Genomic DNA, 20,884 nt, shown 5'->3' on the forward strand with positions numbered 1-20,884 from the left:
AGAAAAGGTGTTGGTGAGGCAAGGAATGGGAAATGGGACAAAGAGTATAAAAAAGAATGAACTAGGTAGGAAAAGTAAGACTGAGGCAAAAAGACTACTCGAGGGGAAAGCAAAGGGCAAATACAGAAAATGTCAAGGGGGGAGAGACACATAGAAAAGCATCCAACACAAACAACCCTCCCCTAACCTTGGCACAAAGTCCAGAGGCCCACCAACCCTCTGGCAAAAGTGCCCTCCTCTTCTACTCTTTTAAGCATTAGTTCCCATGAAAGTGAGGTTACTTAAGATGGCAGGCTAATGTCTGTGTTGGGACCAGAAGGTCAGAAAGAAGAAGAGAAAATGAGGCATAAGGGAGGAATGGAATCATTGCAAAGAAAAGAAGGGGCATAAGGAAGAAGCTTCTATTTCCAAGGATAGAAAATGGAAAAATATAGAGTACCTGTCAAACTCTTTTATCCTTTCAGCATGACCTCAGGAATAAAACGTCAGATTTGTATGAAAAGAGAAGGCAGAAAAAGAGGAGGGCTCAAAGGGTATGTCAAGGGTGGTGAAAAGAACCTGGGACTGGCAATATGTGATACAATTAAACTGTAAAAACGGAGAAAACTCATGAAAGCAGGTGAAAAATCTGCAGAAGCTGATTGTAAGATTTTATTATAAGGACTCTAGCATACAAAAGAAGCAGCAAAAGTAGTAAATATTGCTGCTGACAGAACCCATGATAGAATAGGAAAACACGAGGAGAATCAAAAAAAAAAAATGTATCAACAGAAGAAAAGCAAGCAGGAAGAAGAGGATATGAGAAGTCACAAATACCTACACATCAGATATCATAAGGAAGTCTAAGCAACACAGTATGAAGGATACTATACAAAGAAGAAACTATATGACAAAGAAAAGGTTTAGAATAGGAATTAGAGACAACAGCATTTGAAAAAAGACAACAGAAGAGCAGCTCTGCTAGTGAACACGAACATTTAAGTAGTATTGCCCCTGACTGAAGAGGCAAACACAATCTAATACATACAGCTAAGCGACCAGATGCATCATCTGCATTAAATTACAGAGGATGAACCAGAAGAGTTCACAGAAAGGGAGCCAGAGTCAGAGGAAGGATGACAAGCAAAAGATTGGAACTTACATGCAAGTAGCCTGGTAAAAAGAATTAAAAAACCCCTGCAAATAATATTTTTTTCCTACTCAGACCGCAAATGTTTTACAATGGTTACTGAAATAACTGAATGTAATAAGACATTTTGTCCCAATCAACATGTCACTACTATACAATAGGATAACTCAGCCAAATAATCCAAGAAGTGCAACGTGCACTTTGTTTCCACTCATTATGACATTTTCCACAGTTAGATAAAAATCAAAACAGCACGTCCTTTATCAGAGCCGATAAAAAGAGAGTAGGCCAAGGATTCTTCCTTTATCCTATTAACTGCCAAGACAGAAAACATGTTTTTGCAATGCCCTACCTAAAAAACATAGAATGGACCTTTTATATTTGGCAAGAAGCATGGAAAAGTTTAGGCAAGGGGCCAGATGGTTTGTTAAAATGCATAATGGTATGGCTTAGCTTTGCTGAGGACCCACAAACAGTGCCCTGAGAATCTGGTCCCAACACCCTCTCTTCTTACTTAATATCCAACATCAGATTTTATCTCAAAAGGTATAAAACTGTATTTACATACACACCTCCCCCAAAATCTCTTATAAAAGACAAGAGCATATCCTATGCTGTAAAGACCACAATAATCTCCCATGAAGACAAAGCTACATTCGAAAGCAAAGTAAATACTTTAATTCATACATGAAGTTACTTTAGCACAGCCTTTCATAAAAACAAGGCACGCTGCTGATCAGTGCTGCAGTGAGAGCTCTCGGGCACTCCTTGCTCCATGCTGTCCCCTTCAGCTCTCCTCTCTCTCTTGCCACTGTCACCACCTGCTTATCCCATCACACACAAGCTATGTCCCCACCTAAGCAGCACATAGCAGAGTTTCATATATATACATGTCTATATGGCTTCCCTTTTGCCCCAGCTTTTTATGGCACAGTCGCTATCTGAGTAGCTGCACCTGGATTTTGCCACCAAAAATAAAAAATAACAGATTTACATGACTTAGAAAAGCCCCTCAGTCTCTTATTCCACTGTGAGGATCCTTTTACCCCATTACCTTCCGATTTTTAGGTATTTTAAATGAACAAAATAAATTAATGTGATATGACACAGATTTGATGGAGCAACGGGACTTGATCATGAAAGAGACATTACAGATACCAAATAAAAAGACTGAATGACACTGAAGAAAATACAATGATAAATGATAAGTGCTATTTTATAAACCACAAATATTTTTTAAAAACCTCATTCAGGAAAAGCCATGCAAGGAAGACTCCTTCCTTTAAATTTTCTTTACTATTCATAGCATATGAATTGGACTGTATGCAACAACAGAGCAATTACTTTAAATACTGACAATATTCTCATTGGTGATAATTGGTTGCTTCTTGCAAGAACATCTGTTCCATCTTTCTTAAGAAATGAAGTACAGACCCTGTTACCTAGACAACAGAATCCTTCTGAGCATCACGCACTATAAAAGGGCAATATCATCCTAAGTCACACTTCATATTCATTCTCCCCACTGCTCCCTTATCGGCGTTAATGCAACCGAATGCCATGACTTTTTAATATTAAGCCCATATTTATCAGATCACATAAACTCAGGCCCACTTTCACATGCATTAAAAGTAACAGCTGTGTTACTGCCCTTTGGCCAAGCAACAGCCACTTTGAGGCTTTGCATCCGGCCAGTTACTACCACTGTGACCGCCAAGCTGTCAAGCTGAAAATGCTGCCGCTTATGAGTACTCTGAGAGCAAGTCCTATCAAATCTAGAAATCTCAGCTCAGTCCTCTTGAACGTGGTGGAGAAACAGTCACCTTTATCACCATGCCCCTGGATTACTGGATGTATTCAAGTGCTATGGGATCTTGAAGGTCTTTTCCAACCGAAATGATTCTATGATTCTATGACTCATCCCATACCAGCACTCACTAATGCCCTCCAGCCAAATTAAGGAGAGTAACAGCAGATTAACCTTTGAAAGATGCCTTTTGTTGCCTTGGCAAACTCAGCACAATTTTGTAAATATTGATGAATTATTAACAACAATGAAGTGCACCAGATGACAAATTCCTCTCCGTGCTTTAGTTAGATGGATGCATATTTTTTTTCCTGTGTGCGTGTGATGGAGGACCAATGAACACGGAAGCTCAAGTGATGTGTGAAACCTAAAGATTAAGCACTCAGAAAGAAAAAGAGACCTTGCTGGGGCAAAACAAGCTGCAAAACAATCACCAGCACTCAACTATCACCCTAAATTCATCTCACTTCATCCTCCTTCTGACAACACCCTCAACTAACTTTCCCTCCTCCTTCACCTTCTTCTTGGCTGGGAGGAGTACCACTGTCCATCCTCAAATGCACATGCTGCAGCTGTCCCTGTTGGGGGGGAAACTTCTGCAGGAAAACCCCTATAGCTTTTATGCATTTGGGTTTGCACATGCAATAGCAATAATGCCCTGGGTGTGTACTTAAAGCTTCAAGTTAGTCAGTACAAGTCAATAGCACCAGAAAACGCCAAGCAAGAAAAGGAGAAAAGGCTGTTAAACCAAAATATAAGCAATCAGTTCACTACAGACCACACAAGAGAACTGAACGCTTTAGGACTTTACTAATGCAAACATGACTGGTACTTTTATGGGAATGGTCTGATAAGTTATATTTCCACTAGTATGCAGAACACCACAGAAATAATTATATGAACATCTGACAAGCAAGTAGATGGCATTTTGAGCATTAACTAGAGTAACCAGGAGCATTAAGTTTAACCACAGAAGAGAAACATGGGTTTTTATTTGTTTTGCAGATTCTGCATTTTTAGAGGGGACTTCAAGGCCACTTAATTTGATAAGACAGAAATTGAATGGTTTAAAGGAAGGCTTCTCTAGCAGCACCTTATACAGCAGTGTTTCGTAGGAGAAAGATAACATTTAAAACAGACCCAGTGGGATAAGAATATAGATCTGTTTTTCAGGCCCATCTGTGTTAAAAACAAACAAACAAACAAACAAAAAAAACCCCGTATGAGTTCTGGAAATACTGAAGAAGGAAAATAAGAGCTTGAAAATCATCTGGATTTGAGATGCCCAGAAGAAAGAAAAATTAAATAATCCATCTGGCCTCAGACTGAAAATGTGAACAATGGAGATAGCTGAAAACGATTAAAACTTAAAATCACAGTAGAATTCCTTATTTAGACTACAAGGCTTCAAGCAAGTTCAGTGAATTTCAGATGTAGAACAGTATAAAAGACAATTTAGCAGCAGTAAAATATTTTTTAGGCCACAAGTATAATAAATACTTAAGAGACAGTATGTAAAGCTCAAGGGTCACCCATCCTCAGAAAAATAAAACAGACTAGATAAAACTTAGAAGAACAAAATCACTAATACATAACAAAAATAACATGTCAAAAAAGAAGGAACAATTATCAGTCTGAAATGCAAAGATATTAAGGCAAATGAGGATACTGAACAAACTTTGGAGTTTGGTCAGGGAGAGATCATTAACCACAGTAATAAGAAACTTTTTTAGAGTAGAAGCTTAGAGAAGTCAAACCAAGACAGAGCTAGTGGACAGGAAACCACTGTATTGCTTGTAAATATTAAAGGCATCTGGAGATAAAGGGAGAAGAAAGCAAGAAAAATAGTACAAAAGGCAACTGATGTAAAAAAGAAACTAGAGTAATCTAATAAGCAAGTGAAAATAGGGGAAGACAATGAGAGTTGAGAAACAAAACTCTGCAGGGACCATGGGATGGGATAAGTTCATTAGCACAGAAAGAAAAGACAGAGGCTTCCTCAAGTGTCTTCAAGAACTGGCAGCAGATCTCATATTTTGTAACTGTCTATAATCAAAATTATTCTACTGATAGCTTCTTTCAATATGCTGTTCATGTATGCAAAAACCTGATGACTTTTTCCAGTAGTATAGCCTGTCAGGACTATCCTAACTTCAGTATCTTCATGTGGCTGCATATGAAAAAGCTCAAGGTCAAGCACACCGAACATATACATATACCCACTATTAAGTACATATGCTACATACAGGCAACAGGCAGGTTTAAGGAAGGATCCTGACACTGCTAATGAGATAGGAAGGACAAGCATGATGCTCTTTCTACAAGGCAGAAGCATTTTGCCAGTCAGAAGGCCAAATGGGGCAGAGAACAAAACCATGATGCTCATACCTTTCTTATCAAAACGCAGACTAAAAAAACTCTACACAGTAATAACGTCACACTATAAGCCTGTGGACAAGATGCATCACAGAACTAAAGACATCCAGGCTATCCATCTAGTGACTAATGTACTGTTAACTACAGTTTGGAAACAGCAAAGCTTCCCTGTGTCTCAAAATCCGCATACAATAGTACATCGAGTCATCATAAAGACAAGAAAAATCGCAGTAAGATACAGTGGAAGCTGTATTTAAACAGAGCTATTTTTCAGCTTACCACAGAAACAGACACAGAGGTTCACAAGAAAACAAACACCACACAAACTTTTAACATAATGAAATTCAATTAAGTGAATAAAGTTTTAGTAGAAGGTTACATGACATTTTCCCTTCAATAACAAAGCTGACTACAACTAACATACAAAAACCTGCAGAGTAAAACACAACTGTAGACTAAACCCACTATCCACTCAGCCATACACAGTGCTGAAACCAATGCCAAATGATATATTGAAAAAAGCAACTTTTTTATTAACGTTTGATCAAGGCCTAAAGATTTTTCCACTGACATTCCATTTTCAATCCAGCCATCTCTGTTCTGTATTAATTTATCCAGTTTAGGCACTACTAATAACATTTTATTTCTGCCTCAGACACTCAATGGGTGCCGAGAAGCCTCACAAAGCTTGTGGGTCAGGATCAGCAGAGAGACCAGTAAGGATGACATTGTGTTGAGAGCACATTACAGAACCACCTGATCAGGATGGGGAATTGGATGAAGTCTTCTCTACAACTCAAAGAAGTCTCTGAACCACAAACCCTAGCTCTTACGAAGAGACCTTAACCTCCCTGACATCCACTGGAAGGGCAACACAGCAGGGCACAAGCAACCCAGGTAATTCTTGGAGGATATCAGGGACAACTTCTTGATATACAAACTGGATGGGCCAACAATGGTGGCACGCAGCTGTTCTCAAACAATGAAGAACCGGTTGGCGGCAGCTGTGGCTGTAGCAACCATCAACTAGTACAGTTCAAGATCCCGAGTGGAGTGACGAAGGCAAGTAGCACAGCATAGACCTAGAGCTTCAGAAGAACAGACTTCAGCTTACTGAAGAAACTGGTAGGTGGCCATGGGAAGCAGCTCTGAAGAGCAAAGGAGCTCAGGAAAGCTGGCAGGTCTACTCAGAAATACAAATATCAGGAGACCAGCTAGGCTAAGCAGATTGTGAGAGCTCCAATGCAAGAAGGGCAGTATACAGAGGGGTGCAAACAGGGACAGGCTACATAAGAGAAGTTTAGAAACATTGCCCAGGCATGTAGGGATGATGTCGGGAAAGCCAAAGCTCACCTTGAACTGACATTTGCAAGGAATGTTGAGGGTAAAAAGAAAAGCTTCTACTACTACATTAGTTGTGAAAGGCTAAACAAGAAAATGTAAGCCTGTTGCTGAACGAAGTGGGCAATTTAGTAACAGTATCTGAAGACAGAAGTCCCAACTTAAAAAGAATCCATGATCTGAAAACCCACGCCATCACCTCTCAGTCTGAAGCATCAAAACCAGTCACATGTAATGTTAAATTAGAGAAAGGCATGCTCTAGAGTTATGTAAAGTCAATATAACAAACAATTTTACAACTCCACACAGAATAAACTGACAACATGTATAAACTAATTTTACTGGACTACAGGGAAAGTACAAATGGAGGAACATAACATGTAATGAGAAAAAGAGAATGAGAAACAGAAGAGAAAAAGAAAGGTTATGACAAATTCATACAAGAACCCAAAATTTACAAAACATTCCAACAGAAGCTTTAAAACTTGTATGTTCATGTGTGCACACGCACACACTCAGTCTTGCAGGGAGCGTACAAGTTTGGCAAGTAAGTATTTAAAAAGATCTTTCCTGCTTTATCTGCAACTCTGTTCTTCATCTGAGTGATAAAGTAGCTATTTGCTTTCAGTGCATTGCTGCCTACAGCTTAAGCTGATAAAGCTTAGCTTTGCTTTTTTGTTCATTTCTGTTGAAGGCACTGTCAGGTGGTTTTGCATTTGGGAGAATATTCTGGAATATTCCAGATCTGAAGTGAACAGCAAATTCGAAGTGAAAACAACTGAGCCTGAACACCATTGAACATCCATGTTCCCTAGTCAGCTGCACTGTGAATTTGGATTATATCCTAACTGATGTCAAGTACCAAATTCAAAGAGAAGTTTTGTCAGCTCACACTGTGTTAGAATGGGGTAAAAGCTTTCTTTTTCTTCCTCTTTTTAATGTATTTGCCATAGATTTGTTGATGTTGCTCTCCTGCTTTGAACAGAGACACAACTTCAAGAAAAGGAAAGTAACCTCTGTATGAAAAAAAAAAAATTCCAAATTTTATATTTAGAAAGCAATGGTGTGCTAAAAGCAGCGTTTCCCTTTTCCTTTCTCCTCTGCATGCTCTTTTTTGTTGCTGTTAAATTGGTGAAGGAGGTGGCTGTAGTTAGACAATGGAGCTGACTAGCTGCTTCAGATGATGCTCTACTTTCGTTACAATTACTTGACAAAAGAATTATACTTCAAGCTGTGAAACTTACTTCCATAAACATTACAGTGCATTTATGGGCCGATATGAAAAAAGTCAACTTTACTAATTAAAACAAAAATCTCTTTTTATTCCATAGATTTACTACCTGTGTACTTTTCTATTTAATGAAGTTAATGTTTCAGATACAATAAAATAAAAAAAAGACAAAAATTGTCCACAGAACCCTTTTGAAGAATAACCAAAGCAGGAATTTAAGTACTCACTTACACAAAAAGCATTTAAATTACACAGATTACACAAGATTAGGCCATGTAATGTAGAGAGCTCTTATTCTTCCTATGGCATGCAAAACATGAGTTGTCATGTAGCCGAACCAAAAACCTCCTTCCAGCTGATTCATACTTATAAAAAAAATCACAATGCACAGACACTTCTAGCCAACACATGCCTTAAATCTTTAATAAAAATCCCTTAAAAAAATTTTTTTTAAACTTATACTTATTTCACTACCTCCAGCTATTGAAAGAGGGAGTGGAGTTTCAAAGTTTCCACAATCAAATCTGAATCTTTTCTAATTAGGTAGAAGAGAATTTATGGGGAGATTTTACAATGCCAAATATTCAACACATTTATGTTATCTTGGCAAGGGAAAAGAAGTTCTGACATCCAAAAGGAATCTCCTACAGCAAATTTACTCAGGGACACAGTTTTGTGGTTTTTTTTTTTTTTTTAAAGCCTTGTTTTACCTAACCTCGCCTTAAACAAAGCCAGGGACCAAGGTTAGAAACCTATTTTCCTACGTAACAGTAAATACTGCAAGCTGCTGTGATAGTCAAGGTCAAAGAAAACATCAATATAGCCAAAGCAGAGGACTTGTACCTATCATGAAATTCTATGTAACTGTACTTGAAGACAGACAATGGCATTACAAATCTTCAAAGTGTTTTATTAATAGTTAAAAGTTATCATTATTCCCGTACAGCTGATCTTTTCTGCATTCCTAAGAGATGCAGAGACAGGTCAAACAGGTTATAAGGCCAGCCTGGTCCAGAGTCTCAAATAAATTAGCTTCACGCCTCGTTCATTTGACTAAGCGGTTTCCAACCAGGGAGGTGAGAGCAGCTTGTAGGTGACATGCAACACCTGACAGAAGTAAAAGCAGATGAGCTTTACTAGCTCTACCAGGAAGGCACGACATGTCCCCTTGAGTGTCCCTGCACCATGCTGCCAGCAGCAATGCTGAGAAGCACACGGCAAAGGCACAAAGTGCTTCAAAATGGAGACAGTAAGTCTGGCTGGACCTCCCTGGCTCGGCTTCAGCACCACAACACCACAGACCCCCAAAGCCAAGAGGAGAGAGATGCTGCCCCAGAAAAGCTGCCTATGCACAAAGGAAGGCCATGGACAGCAGGGAGGCAGAAAAGAACATAAATTCACTGACACAGAGCCTAGCTCTAGAGAGCTGACAAACACAAAAAGGTTAGAAAAACCTATTGTTTAACCTGTAAGGCTTTGAAAGCCTTGCCCACCCTCCAAAACTGAGGATGCCAAAACATTTGTACCCTCTAGCACTTTGTAACATACATTGCCTCAATCCACAAAAGGCCTGAGAATAATTTGTGCATGCTAAATTGTTCAAATGAGCTTTCAGTAACTCATTTAACATTACAGTCTGAATTATTTTAGCCTGTACCCATAAATGCAAGTATGAACACAAAGGCCAACTAATGCTCCCGCTAGTGTCCCACAGTGTACTGGCAACATTTCAAGGTCTCCCAGAAGGAGCAGCCTCTAGCAGCTTCACTAACAACCAGCACACACAGTTACAGGATGTGGCAACTAAAACGGTTACGCGTCCCAAACCCAACATTCATGCAGGGCAAAACTGCAGCAATTCAGGGCACTCTTAAGGAAGGCTAGGAGAGAAATGTTGCTGGTTTGTGGCTCTACTTCTTCCATTTAAATAATCTGTAACAGCCTAGTCTAATTATTTTTTCCCCACAGAAAAAAAAAAGGCTACTGGGCTGTAAAAAAAAAAAAACCCTGCGACAGAAAAATCTAATGAAGTTTAGAATTAAGATCACTATTTACAGAGAAGATGGCTAGAGTTGGTAATTTATCCTTGGAAGAGGGGAAGTTCTCGGTCTTTGGGGTGGGGAGAAAAGCTGGAAATGACCAGGAGCTGACAGACGAGCCTCCTAGGACCTAATTCAAGTCACTGGTTCATATGAAACCTTCAGTAGTAGTCATCTTTGTCTGCAGGCTGTGCTTCAGGGGAAAAAAAATTATCTTATAGAAAGACATTCTTAAACCATCCTCTTCTGGGTCAAGAGTAATTTCAGAGCAAGACTGTATTTACTGCACTACAAGTGACTATTACAAATACTTCACTGGTTTCCAGGACATTTTTACTACTGTATTTAATATACTTGCATGGAACTGTCTCAGTAAGAGAACGGCCAGAATACACTAAAAAAACTGATTGTTTTTCAGAGGAAAACCGAACTTATTTTTCATTTGTCACTGAATGTTTTGAAATTATGTGCAAGTCATACCAGGGAACTGTTATAAGTACTAGATTAAATGTGTGTTTTGGTGACAAACAGACCCAAAAAAAGAATTTGGGAATAAAGTTCAGACCCTTCGAAAATTTTCCAAGAACTTTGCATAAGATACTTAATCTCAGTGACCTGTCAGGAACCTCAGAAAAGCAACTCAGGATACAAGAGGGACTTGCAGCTGCTATTGAAACTTAGCAAACCAATGTTTCTTCATTGCATTTCACTGCCAAGTACTATATAATACTGTTTTATTAGCACAAAATGTTTATCTGCTTACTAGAAATACACCTGAAAGGCATGGCTCTCTTTCTACCAAATGGACAGAAATGCTAGAAGACTGTTTTACAGAATCACAGAACCTTTCAGGTTGGAAGGGACCTCGAGATCCACCCCAGCCTCCCTGCTCAAGCATGGTCAGGTAGAACAAGCTGCCCACAACTGTGTCCAGTCGAGCTCTAAGCATCTCCACAGACAGAGACTTCACAGGCCTCTCTGGGTAACCTGTTCCAGTGCTCGGTTACCCTCACAGTAAAGTGGTGCCTTTTCATATTCAGATGAAATTTCATGTATTTCAATGCATGCCCATTGCCTCTTGTACTGTCACTGAGCACCACCAAAAACAGTCTGGTTCTCACTTCTTCATTCCCTCCCATCAGGTATTTACATACATTGGCAAGATCCCCTAAGCCTTCTCTTCTCCAGGCTAAACGGTCCCAGCTCTCTCAGCCTCTCCTCATATGTCATATGCTCCAGTCCCTTCATGACCTTTATGGCCCTGCAGTGGGCTCACTCCAGTTGCTCCATGTGTCCCTCGTACTGGTGAGCCCAGGACTGGACCCAGCACTCCAGGTATGGCCTCAACAGTACCGAACTACATGGGAAGGATCACCTCCCTTGACTTGCTGGCAATGCTCTGCCTAATGCAGCCCAGTTCTTCCACACTCAGGGACAGGCTACATATCCAGGTATTTTGAAAGTAGGCAGTGAATGGCACTGATTAAGAAAAGGCTTATAATTTTCTTTTCTCTGAATTAGTTTTTCCCCAAATCCACAATTAGAAGTTTATAGTCCCTTCACTGTGGAAAGCAAAGTACTTGAAGTAACCAGCATAATCCTCTCACAGGAAGGAAAGCCTCTGGGATAAGAAATCTCATATAAAGCTGTACTACCCTAGTGCTTTTTTGATAATCAAATACAAAATTCCATTACCGTTAGCTGTTTGCAGACTTTTAAAGTTATAGCTATTGGTTCTTAACAGATGATGGCCAAGATACTCCACAGGCAAAAACGACCCTAACAAATAATACTCCTCTGGTCTGTTTCTTCTGTCTCTCCTTGTCATTCTAAGAAATCTATTTATATAAGGTAAGGAGCAAAAAGTAAAACACAAAGGCAGCAGTATTGAACAGAGTCTTCCTTTCCCTCCAAAAGTAGTTAAGTTACCTTTTCAGCATAATGAAGAAAAACTTTTTGCAAAACATGCATTGGATTATTTATAAATCCAGTTTATTATCCTTGTCTATCTCCACACTTGATTACGTTTGACTCTTTACTCTCCTTCTTCCAGATCAAAAGATACAGGAAAGCTTTTCCTGCATCAAGAAATCCAGCTCCTCACCCTAATACCCAGCAGCATAATCGCATGCTCTTTCATTGCGCAGGCTTCCAATGTTACTTTAAAGTAACTTGCAGTGAATGTACTCTGACATCCCACCTCTGAATGGAAAGGAACAGAGTTTTCTTAAGGTCTTAATGTCTAAAAATGTATTTTATTTCTCTTCCATGTTCTACAACACAAACTATTTTAACAAATTTCTAGAGCCACTTTGTCTATTAATAGCTCTAGGAATTCAGGACTACTTTTTTTTTTGCCCGCATTACAAAAGGAATTAGAAATCCCACCCTGATGTTCAAGCAATAAGGAAAACATTTCATCTGTCACTGGTTCCAAAATAAGCTAACACAAGTCTTGAGCTGAAAGAAGTGTCACATTTGTTAACTAAATAATCATGTAAAAGTGAGAACTCTACCATAGCTCTCATTCATATTTTACAGCTCTACTCTTCAAAAATGCTGTTGCTTAAGCCAAGCAATAATCTGCCTCGTAACAAGAGCATAGAAATAGTTGGCATTTCAGTTATCTTCAGAATAGACTCAAGTTACAGGGAAGAAATTAGCTTACCACCACCACCACCACCAAATCTTTAAGAATCCCCTCTAGTACTTTCATATTCAATACAACAGAATTGGCTGAAATATGGATTCCTTCAGCAGGTATCACCCTACAGTTGAAAGAAAGTAATCATCACTTGCCCCAGGAACCACCGCCTATATGGTTCTTTCACTGACATAAGCCTTCTTCTACGAAAAGCTCATATCAATAGTGGTAAAAAAGGCTTTATGTTTTTCAAAGTCCTAAGTAAAGACAGACCAACTTAATCTGTAACGTCAGAAGAGAGGAGTCATCTGCTTTTTCTCTTAGGGAAAGTTAGCCAGTAGATCTTATTCTGAGTGTCTAGGCAATACTACACACAAAATGGTCTTGGACTGCAAAACTGAATGCCTTTTAGTTCAGCAATATATTTCTTGAGCACATTGTCAAGTGTCTTCAGGTTATAGAATTATTAAAATATTCTGAACACACACAGAACCACATACACTGGTGCTTCTTTCATCTTCTCAGCTTCCACAGAATACGGGCAGGGTTTGGGGCTTGGGTTTCGTTTGGTTTTTGGGGTTTTTTTTTGTTTGGTTGGTTTTTTGTTGGTTTTGGGCAGGAGGGGGGGGGTGGTAGGCAGGGCTTAAATGTCAAAACAACCTACTCAAGGCATTTTAACGTGGCCTCTTTCCAGGCTGATAATCTTTATTTAATCAGTAAACATTACCCTCTTTGTTACCTATCTAAGCCTTTAAATACAAAATTAACTATCAATGCATTAATTATAAGTCTGCTTCTCTTTATGGAAAATGCACTTGATTCTGCTTGTTTCTGCATGACAAAAAGTTCATATTTATTTTTCAACTATTTCACCTTTACCTTTTTCACATTTCTAATATTTGACCAACCTGAAATTTCACTGAGGCAAACAGTGATTTGCTACATTATCTCAGGTTATAGGGTTTTCCAATAAAGTCTGAAGAAGAGTAAAATATCATTTGAGGAAGAATTACAGGAAGAACCATTGAGAGGATTCAAGCAACTTGCACAGTAAGTTGTGAAATTTCCCAGGCTGTACTGAGCTTTGTACAAAGCTTCATCAACAAAAAAAAAGTTTTAAAAAAAAAAAAGGTGCAAGACTGAAATGATGATGTATCATCAGAAGAGAAAAATAATCTGACACTCTCTACTTCCTCACGATGTTGTGTCCAGGTATGACAGAACCAGCTCCATACCACAGTGCTATCATAACAGGAAAGTCTCCTTCGGACTATTCCACACATCATCTCCACAGTAGTAGAATTTAAAATAGACAAAGGACAAGAATGAAAGAAACAAAACACCCGCTCAATGCTGTCAAAACCGACTTTATAGTAACAAGAATATAATCTAGCACTGATGTTAAAAGAAGATCTCTTATTTCCTCCAAAGGCAGAAATATTAGCAAAAAGGTCACTGGGTAGGTTCTGTGTAAAGTGACTGACAGCAATGCAGCCACCTCTCAAATCCACGAGTGACCTTGACCTTACAGCGACAAGCACTTTAAAATGATAGTAGTTTTATCTACTAAGTCTCTTCATACAGAATTAACCACAGGCACTACACTAAACACAATACAGTGGTTTGTTCAGTTCATGAACATCCTGAGTTTCTAATGCCTTACATTGCATTGCACACCTAAATGCTGTATTTCAATGCAACACTACTAGATTATAAAAAGCTTTAAGCACAATCCTAACATACATTTCAACAGCCCTCAGCATAGTGACAGCATTAAAACAAGGCAAATATTTAATCAAGTAAGTGCACTTCTTTTGCAATGCAAGAAATTCTTGCATTACAAAATTTTACTCGCTATCCAGCACTTTGACAGTAATGCATATTTTCAGTCATAAAATAAACATTTAAAGATCAAATTCTACCTTCATATACAAACACCTAATTTTTACCGACTTTGAAGGAACGATGGGCACTACTGTGCTCAAAAGCGTGCAATTTCTGAATCCATCTTTTCTCCAAAGACACATGTAATAAAAATACAATTAAAGCTGTTTTTTATTTTGCTACGAAATTTCTCTGTACCTAGCAAAACAAATAAGGAATGCAGAGAACAAACTGTTCTCAGGTACTAAAGAAGAGTAAGCTACCATTAGTTTGAAATAAAATACATTATTAGCAGGCAAGACTTGTAATGACAGTTGTAAACCTTCAGAACCTTTTTCCTTCAAGTCATTTTAAAAACATCCCTTTTTAAAATAAATTTTCATTAAAAGGTTCACATGTATTTCCCTCTCAACACATAAAACGGATAAGCATTTTAAGAAAAGCTCATGTTTGAATAACTTCCATGCTTGCGCACTTTAAAGAAAACATTTAGATAATCTTTATGTTACATAATTCAGAGAAAATAAAATAATAAAATAAAATAATGTTCAATAATAAAGTCAGTAAAAATACTTTCATTTATGTACACTTACTGCAATCTCTCTACAGGCCGACATGGATATCCCTGTACCTTCAATTTGCTTCAGTGCATACTCCTTTTCATCTTTTCTGTACACAAAAAAAAAAAACAACAAAACAAAACAAAAAACAGAGAGGAATATTTTTAGCTCTGACTTATATTACACCAATCAATACAAGTATAATGATTTATTTTAATTTGGTCTGGATCAAGAAGCTGAAAAGCTGATTTTTTTAATGCATAAATTACACCTCGATATTAAAGACAAGTTTCCTTTTAATACAGACTTCAAAAATTCCAAACAAAAACTCACATAAAGAAACTTTGTTAACCTATATCCATTTCTCTCTGAAACCATACAGATAACTGCAAATATGTCTACAGAGAATTTTGGAGGACACTTTTCCCAAAATTCCAGGATTACTACCATGAAAAAGCTGCACAGTCATATCCCATGCCTGGAAAACTCTCCTAGAAAGGTTTTTACCTGAGTTTATCACCTATTGTCAATCCACTTTTACTTCTGAAAAGCTATTATTTTAAACTAATTATACTTATCACATAAGTGCTGGCTCCTGACAGACCCCTACACAGCATATGAAACTGTGTGCTCTGAAGTACAAAGCCAGAGAATGTGAAAATGTTCAGCCCATACACATTCTTTTAAATAATCACAGTTTGAAGCGATTTAGAGGGAAGACCAACAGAACAAGAAAATGAAGTAATATCTCAAAGCCCTTGCAGTACAACATAACCAGCTTACTGCCTACGGCAAGGTTTTGCAGGATTCGGCTATCATTGATAAATGTTGATAAGCACCAATACCCACAGTGCTGATGCACTTCTGCAGACTCACCAGTTACAATTCAACAACCCACAAGCCCCCATCCAAATTCCCTATGGCATTTCTGGTAGACTTCAGTTTCCCCTTCTTCCAGTCCCAAACCATTTCGTTTCACTACGCTGAAAAATTAACTTGAATTCATTTCAGCCTCTCTTTTACTTTAACTCAGCTTTTAACTCCTGGCCTGTCTCCTGCCCAACTCCAGCCTCTTCCCCACCCTCCTCCAGACCCCTGATCTCTGAAATTCATGGGATGAGAAGTGGCTGAGTGGAGGAATGTGGGGAAAGGATGAGGTTGACCAGAAATTATAACTGCCTACACTTATTAGTAACTACAGGTGATCATTATTCTCAGTAATTTTCAGTAGCAGCTGAACCCACAATGCATATCTGTAGTTAACATTATGCTTGGCTTCCATTTTGCACTATGGTTTCTGAAGAAAAAAAATGAAAGAAAAATTCCAGATGTATTCTGACTACATATGAAAACTCCGTGCACTGCAAGTTTTGCAAAAAGTGAATCCACCTTTGAAGTAGGAGTCACTCGGCAGCTATTCCAACCAGGAAACCTGAGTTCTGGTGCTGCACCTTAATTCAGAAATAGTTGTTATTCCTCTCTCGAACAAGCACTTGCATGAAATCTTTGGGAATCTTTGAGAAGATATTGCCTCTAAATCAAAAAACAGAGAAATTCAGTTTAATGGAATTACAATCTGCTTTATTTCATGCAGGGTGTTTCAGTGTGTTTGGGATTTGGTGCAACGTTGATCCCTAAGGAAGCAAGACCGAGCCTATTAGGCTACAGGCTTGAAGACCTCTTTCTCCAGATAGGTTTGGAGTAACAGAAGATACTTCTGCAGCTGAAAGTAAAGGAATGGGTTACTTTGAGGCGATCTAAATGATTTTGGAATTGCCAAAGAGACACACACATTCTCATTCTGCACAGAATTTCCATGGAGAAACGGGAAGGACGGCAACTTACAACATGCCTTGCAACTAACCCCAAAATATTCACCCGTTCAGATACTTAGATGCAAATCTTAACAACCAACACACATGACAAACAAACATAACAAGATTGGACCCCCTCTTCTAAAACAAACTTTTATTCCGCTATGCTAATTAAATAGCCTCATATCACAATATTTTAAACATATAACTTTTGAATCTGTACTTGGCAGGGGAGGGGAAACACCCCAAACTTTTCAAGGGCAAAAGAAAGCCCAAGAAGTTACCATTACTAAAATTAGGCCAAATACTGCATAAACAGCTCATAAGAGCTGTTTACCAAGTACACTTTCAGGAGTAACTTCAGAAGTGGACACGTCTGCTTCCTAAGCAGGATTCATCAGGATCTACTGACATGGTGATTCAAACTCCTTCCCTGCTCCCCACTGAGCAGCCCTTTATTTTCATGAATTAGTCATTTACAATAACTTGGCTCAAAATGCAGACGCAGAACCAAGAAATGCGTACCTTTACAGGTTATAAGGTCCTACCTTATCTCACAGAAATTGCTTTTGATTTCATTAATTAGTCCAAATTTTAAACAGTAAATAATAAATGCCCATCCCCTCTGACACACAGTTCTGCTATCTATGCAGAAGATTTACATAAACTGCCAAGTATTAACTCCATAACTCAGACCGCATACTAAGACTGTGAAGACAAAATTATATTGTCTGCAGGACCAAAACCAACTCTGGACATTTAAAATTGGTCATGGCTTTTAAACTATGGTCGTGTTTAAACTACACAGTACAGAACAATCCCATGGACACGTATCAGCTTGAATCCCAAACCAATGTAGTCACTACAGCACTGCAGTATACCCTTCTTTCGGCACATCTACTTAACTGGGCACACCACCCCACGAGCACGGCTACCCTTGAACTAGTTCTACACATGCAAGCATTGCATTCAGTTACTCAGACCTCCACAGATTGAAGGTCACTGCAGAGACTGGCCACGCTGTTTGGCACACATTGCCTTCAACAGCATTGCTTAACACCACTGCCACCGCGAGTCTGTCATCACTTCACAGTCAGCCACTCTACGCAGGATTAAGATACAAACGAGAAATTATGAGATGTTTAAAAAAAATAAACAACCCAATAACTTAAGGTATTATAGCATGTGGGAAAAGAAGGCAATCTTACCGAGCTGCAAACACAATACTTCTAGGATGCCGGGGTTTGTGAACATTGAGCAAAAATGGGGCTAATTAAATACTTAACTAAAATAAATGGGTATCAAGGATAAAGAACTCCAAAGATACCATACCCTAGATCTCACAAAATGGTTTTTTACCAACAGCTTCAGAACCACAAACATAGCCTCCTTTAAATACATCAATACCATTTACTTGCTTTGGCAGAAATGCAAGTCTATATGAATACTTTTCCAAAATTAACTGTTCTTATTACGCAAACATAATAGCTGTTTAAAGCACCTTCCAAAAGATCTCCACCAAGTGGTATTTTAACTAATAATATTACCCATTTAACAGTGATCTCAAGATAATTTTAGAAAGAAAGAAATATATTAAAAACTTCAATATTGAGTCAGCCAATGCAATCTGATGAAATACATAATTCTGGTTACTCAATAAAATGGTATTAAATGGCCAAAGGAAAAAAGAAATAGGTACTTTATTAGCTATTTCCCTACTTCTAAGAATTCAATAAATAATGTCAAATGCTGCGTGTGATAGGTAAGTATACTGTTCAACTCCCTAAAGACCTATGCTCTTACAAAACACTTGAGGCAGGGAGAAGTATTTCTACTTCGTGTTGAATATACAGAAAAACTCTAGTGAACTCTGAACACATTTCAAGAACTTGCACAGAATTATACAGCAGGGAAGTTTTCATAAATCCTTTTCTGACAGATCCTATATCAGTACATTTGTCACTAGAGAGTGGAGCAAGCGTGATTAAGTTTAAAAACCAAACCTTAACAACAACAAACTACAAAGCTCTGGTACAAGGCAGAAGGCACCCATGCTAGGGATAGCCAAGCAGAAGCAAAGTCTTTGTAATCATTATAATCTGCTCCACAGAAATACTGGCCTGGGAGCAGGCCAACTGACTTGAAGGTCCTGCTGTAGGGGGGGTTGTCTGAGGGCAGGGAGCAAGTGGCATAGACCCAGGTTCAATCAAACAGGTTCTATTAAACAGCCACCCCAGGCTGACGGTGGCAATGTGCTCACTGAATCTGAGCAAAAAACATAGCAAAACAGTACTGAAAGGGAAGTCTATTCCTTAGAGGCTGTGACTTAACGATTTTCATTAAAGCTTTTCAAAATTGATACAGAAGAATTCACCTGATAAAACAAGTACTACACCACACCACCACCAGGCTTCTCCACGCTTCAAGTTCCCTTATCCAAAACTAGAGGCAAGGATTAAAATCAACATTGTTTCTAGTTCCAGAAGCATTACAATTCATGCTATTTTAAGAGGGATTAACTTTTTACAAAAATGAAACTGCTAATATGAGATATCCCCATCCTGAAAACTTCCTGACTATATTTCAGATTGCCATAGGCAGCATCCAAATGCAAGGGTCCTCACACCTACCAGCAATAATCGAGAACATCCCTCTGTTATTAAAATCCGTACCAGTGTAAGGCTGTTACTTGGTCTTTCAGATTAAGCTTTTCTCCCTCACCAATAGCTAACTCATTCTGCAATCCTTAAGGTTAATGTTAACATTTTAATTTGTACAGTGCAAAGCAAAATTCTGTCCTCTTGCCCCCAAAAATTTTACTCAGCTGGCTTATGTTCAACTGTAGTATTCAATGCAGAAAATGAAAATAGATTACTACTACTTCTGGGCAACACTTTCAGTTCCCATTTTCCAAATGCTCTGAAAAGAATAAAGTACCAAATTCCCTTTAGAAGGGTGCAGTTCAGAAGACTTAGAAAAATTAAAACATTTCAAAGGAGTTAAACTGTCTTAACTATTGCAATTTTACTTCAGAGTGCTCCCATCATATGAGAAACTACTTTACAAACAAGCCAATGGAAAACTAGAAACAACTTGCCCAAGACCATAAGAAAAATAGGAGGATTTTAAAATAGCACACGGTTCAAACTATTGTTTTATCCCTATTATTCAAATTTTTAAACTTTTAATGATGGTCCCTCTTGAATTCACAGATAATTTAACATACATCTGAACTTCAGAATTAATTATCCACATCAAGGAACTGGCTTGAAAGACTGCAATTGCACTGAAGCTACAACTGTGACTATCACATCAGTTAATACAGATATTAACATTACAGTATATACTAATAATAACTTTCTTAATATAAGTGCACAATATCATAAATAAAAAATAAATAATAATTAAAGTGTACATTTTCTTAAACAAGTGAAGCGCATCATAAAAACATTCCAAGACCTACATAGAAAAACCTAATAGAAAACAATTCACCCTTGTATGCAACACTAATGGAATTAAAACGTTTGTGACTTTGTAGGACAAAGCCTAGGAACACTATGGAGTTCAGTGTCCTTCAAACACAGTACTGCCCAGAACACGACATTCATACAGATATCTTGTTACGCTCTGATCACTTAATTGCTGCCATACAGCATAAAGTTAATCACTCAGCAGGAGATCGCCAACAAGTTACAAACTCTGCCCCCCCCCCCCCCCCCCCCCAAGATAAAGCAAAACCATGACACTGAAGTGCACCCAGAAGTTAACTGTAAAACCCTCCATGGTATCTGGAACATGGCAGCAAAGCCACTAAATCAATCACATCCAGCACTGGTTACCTTATGCAAGCTGCTCACTGAGGTAACTCTATACGTAACACATGGCCATAGCCCTTTACAAAGGTAATAGTACCAGGAGAAGTGTCTACGATTGACCGGAAAAAGGGACCTAATCCTTCCCAAAAAGTGACGGGTTCTTATGCTTTACTGTTTTTTATGCATATAGAAATAGGCACCAAGCCAAAAGAATTAGAACATCAAAAAATCCACACATGGTGTC

General features: G+C 38.4%; 1 protein-coding gene across 3 annotated transcripts in view; it reads right to left on the minus strand.

The window, feature by feature from the left end:
- Nucleotides 1-20,884, minus strand: part of CDK19 (cyclin dependent kinase 19) — a 128,903-nt gene that overhangs the window by 94,436 nt on the left and 13,583 nt on the right. For 2 of the 3 annotated variants that reach the window (XR_008234272.1, XM_052781266.1), the window contains exon 2: nt 15,045-15,120. The exons of the other annotated variant lie outside the window; for it this stretch is intronic. Coding sequence is in view for 1 of the 2 variants with exons in the window: in XM_052781266.1 (XP_052637226.1) it covers nt 15,045-15,120 (76 nt within the window). In the remaining variant the exon portion in view is untranslated. The remainder of the gene's footprint in view (nt 1-15,044; nt 15,121-20,884) is intronic. 3 annotated transcript variants of the gene reach the window in all.

This window comes from Harpia harpyja, chromosome 3 (assembly GCF_026419915.1).
Source record: "Harpia harpyja isolate bHarHar1 chromosome 3, bHarHar1 primary haplotype, whole genome shotgun sequence".
In the NCBI taxonomy this organism is placed as follows: domain Eukaryota; kingdom Metazoa; phylum Chordata; class Aves; order Accipitriformes; family Accipitridae; genus Harpia; species Harpia harpyja.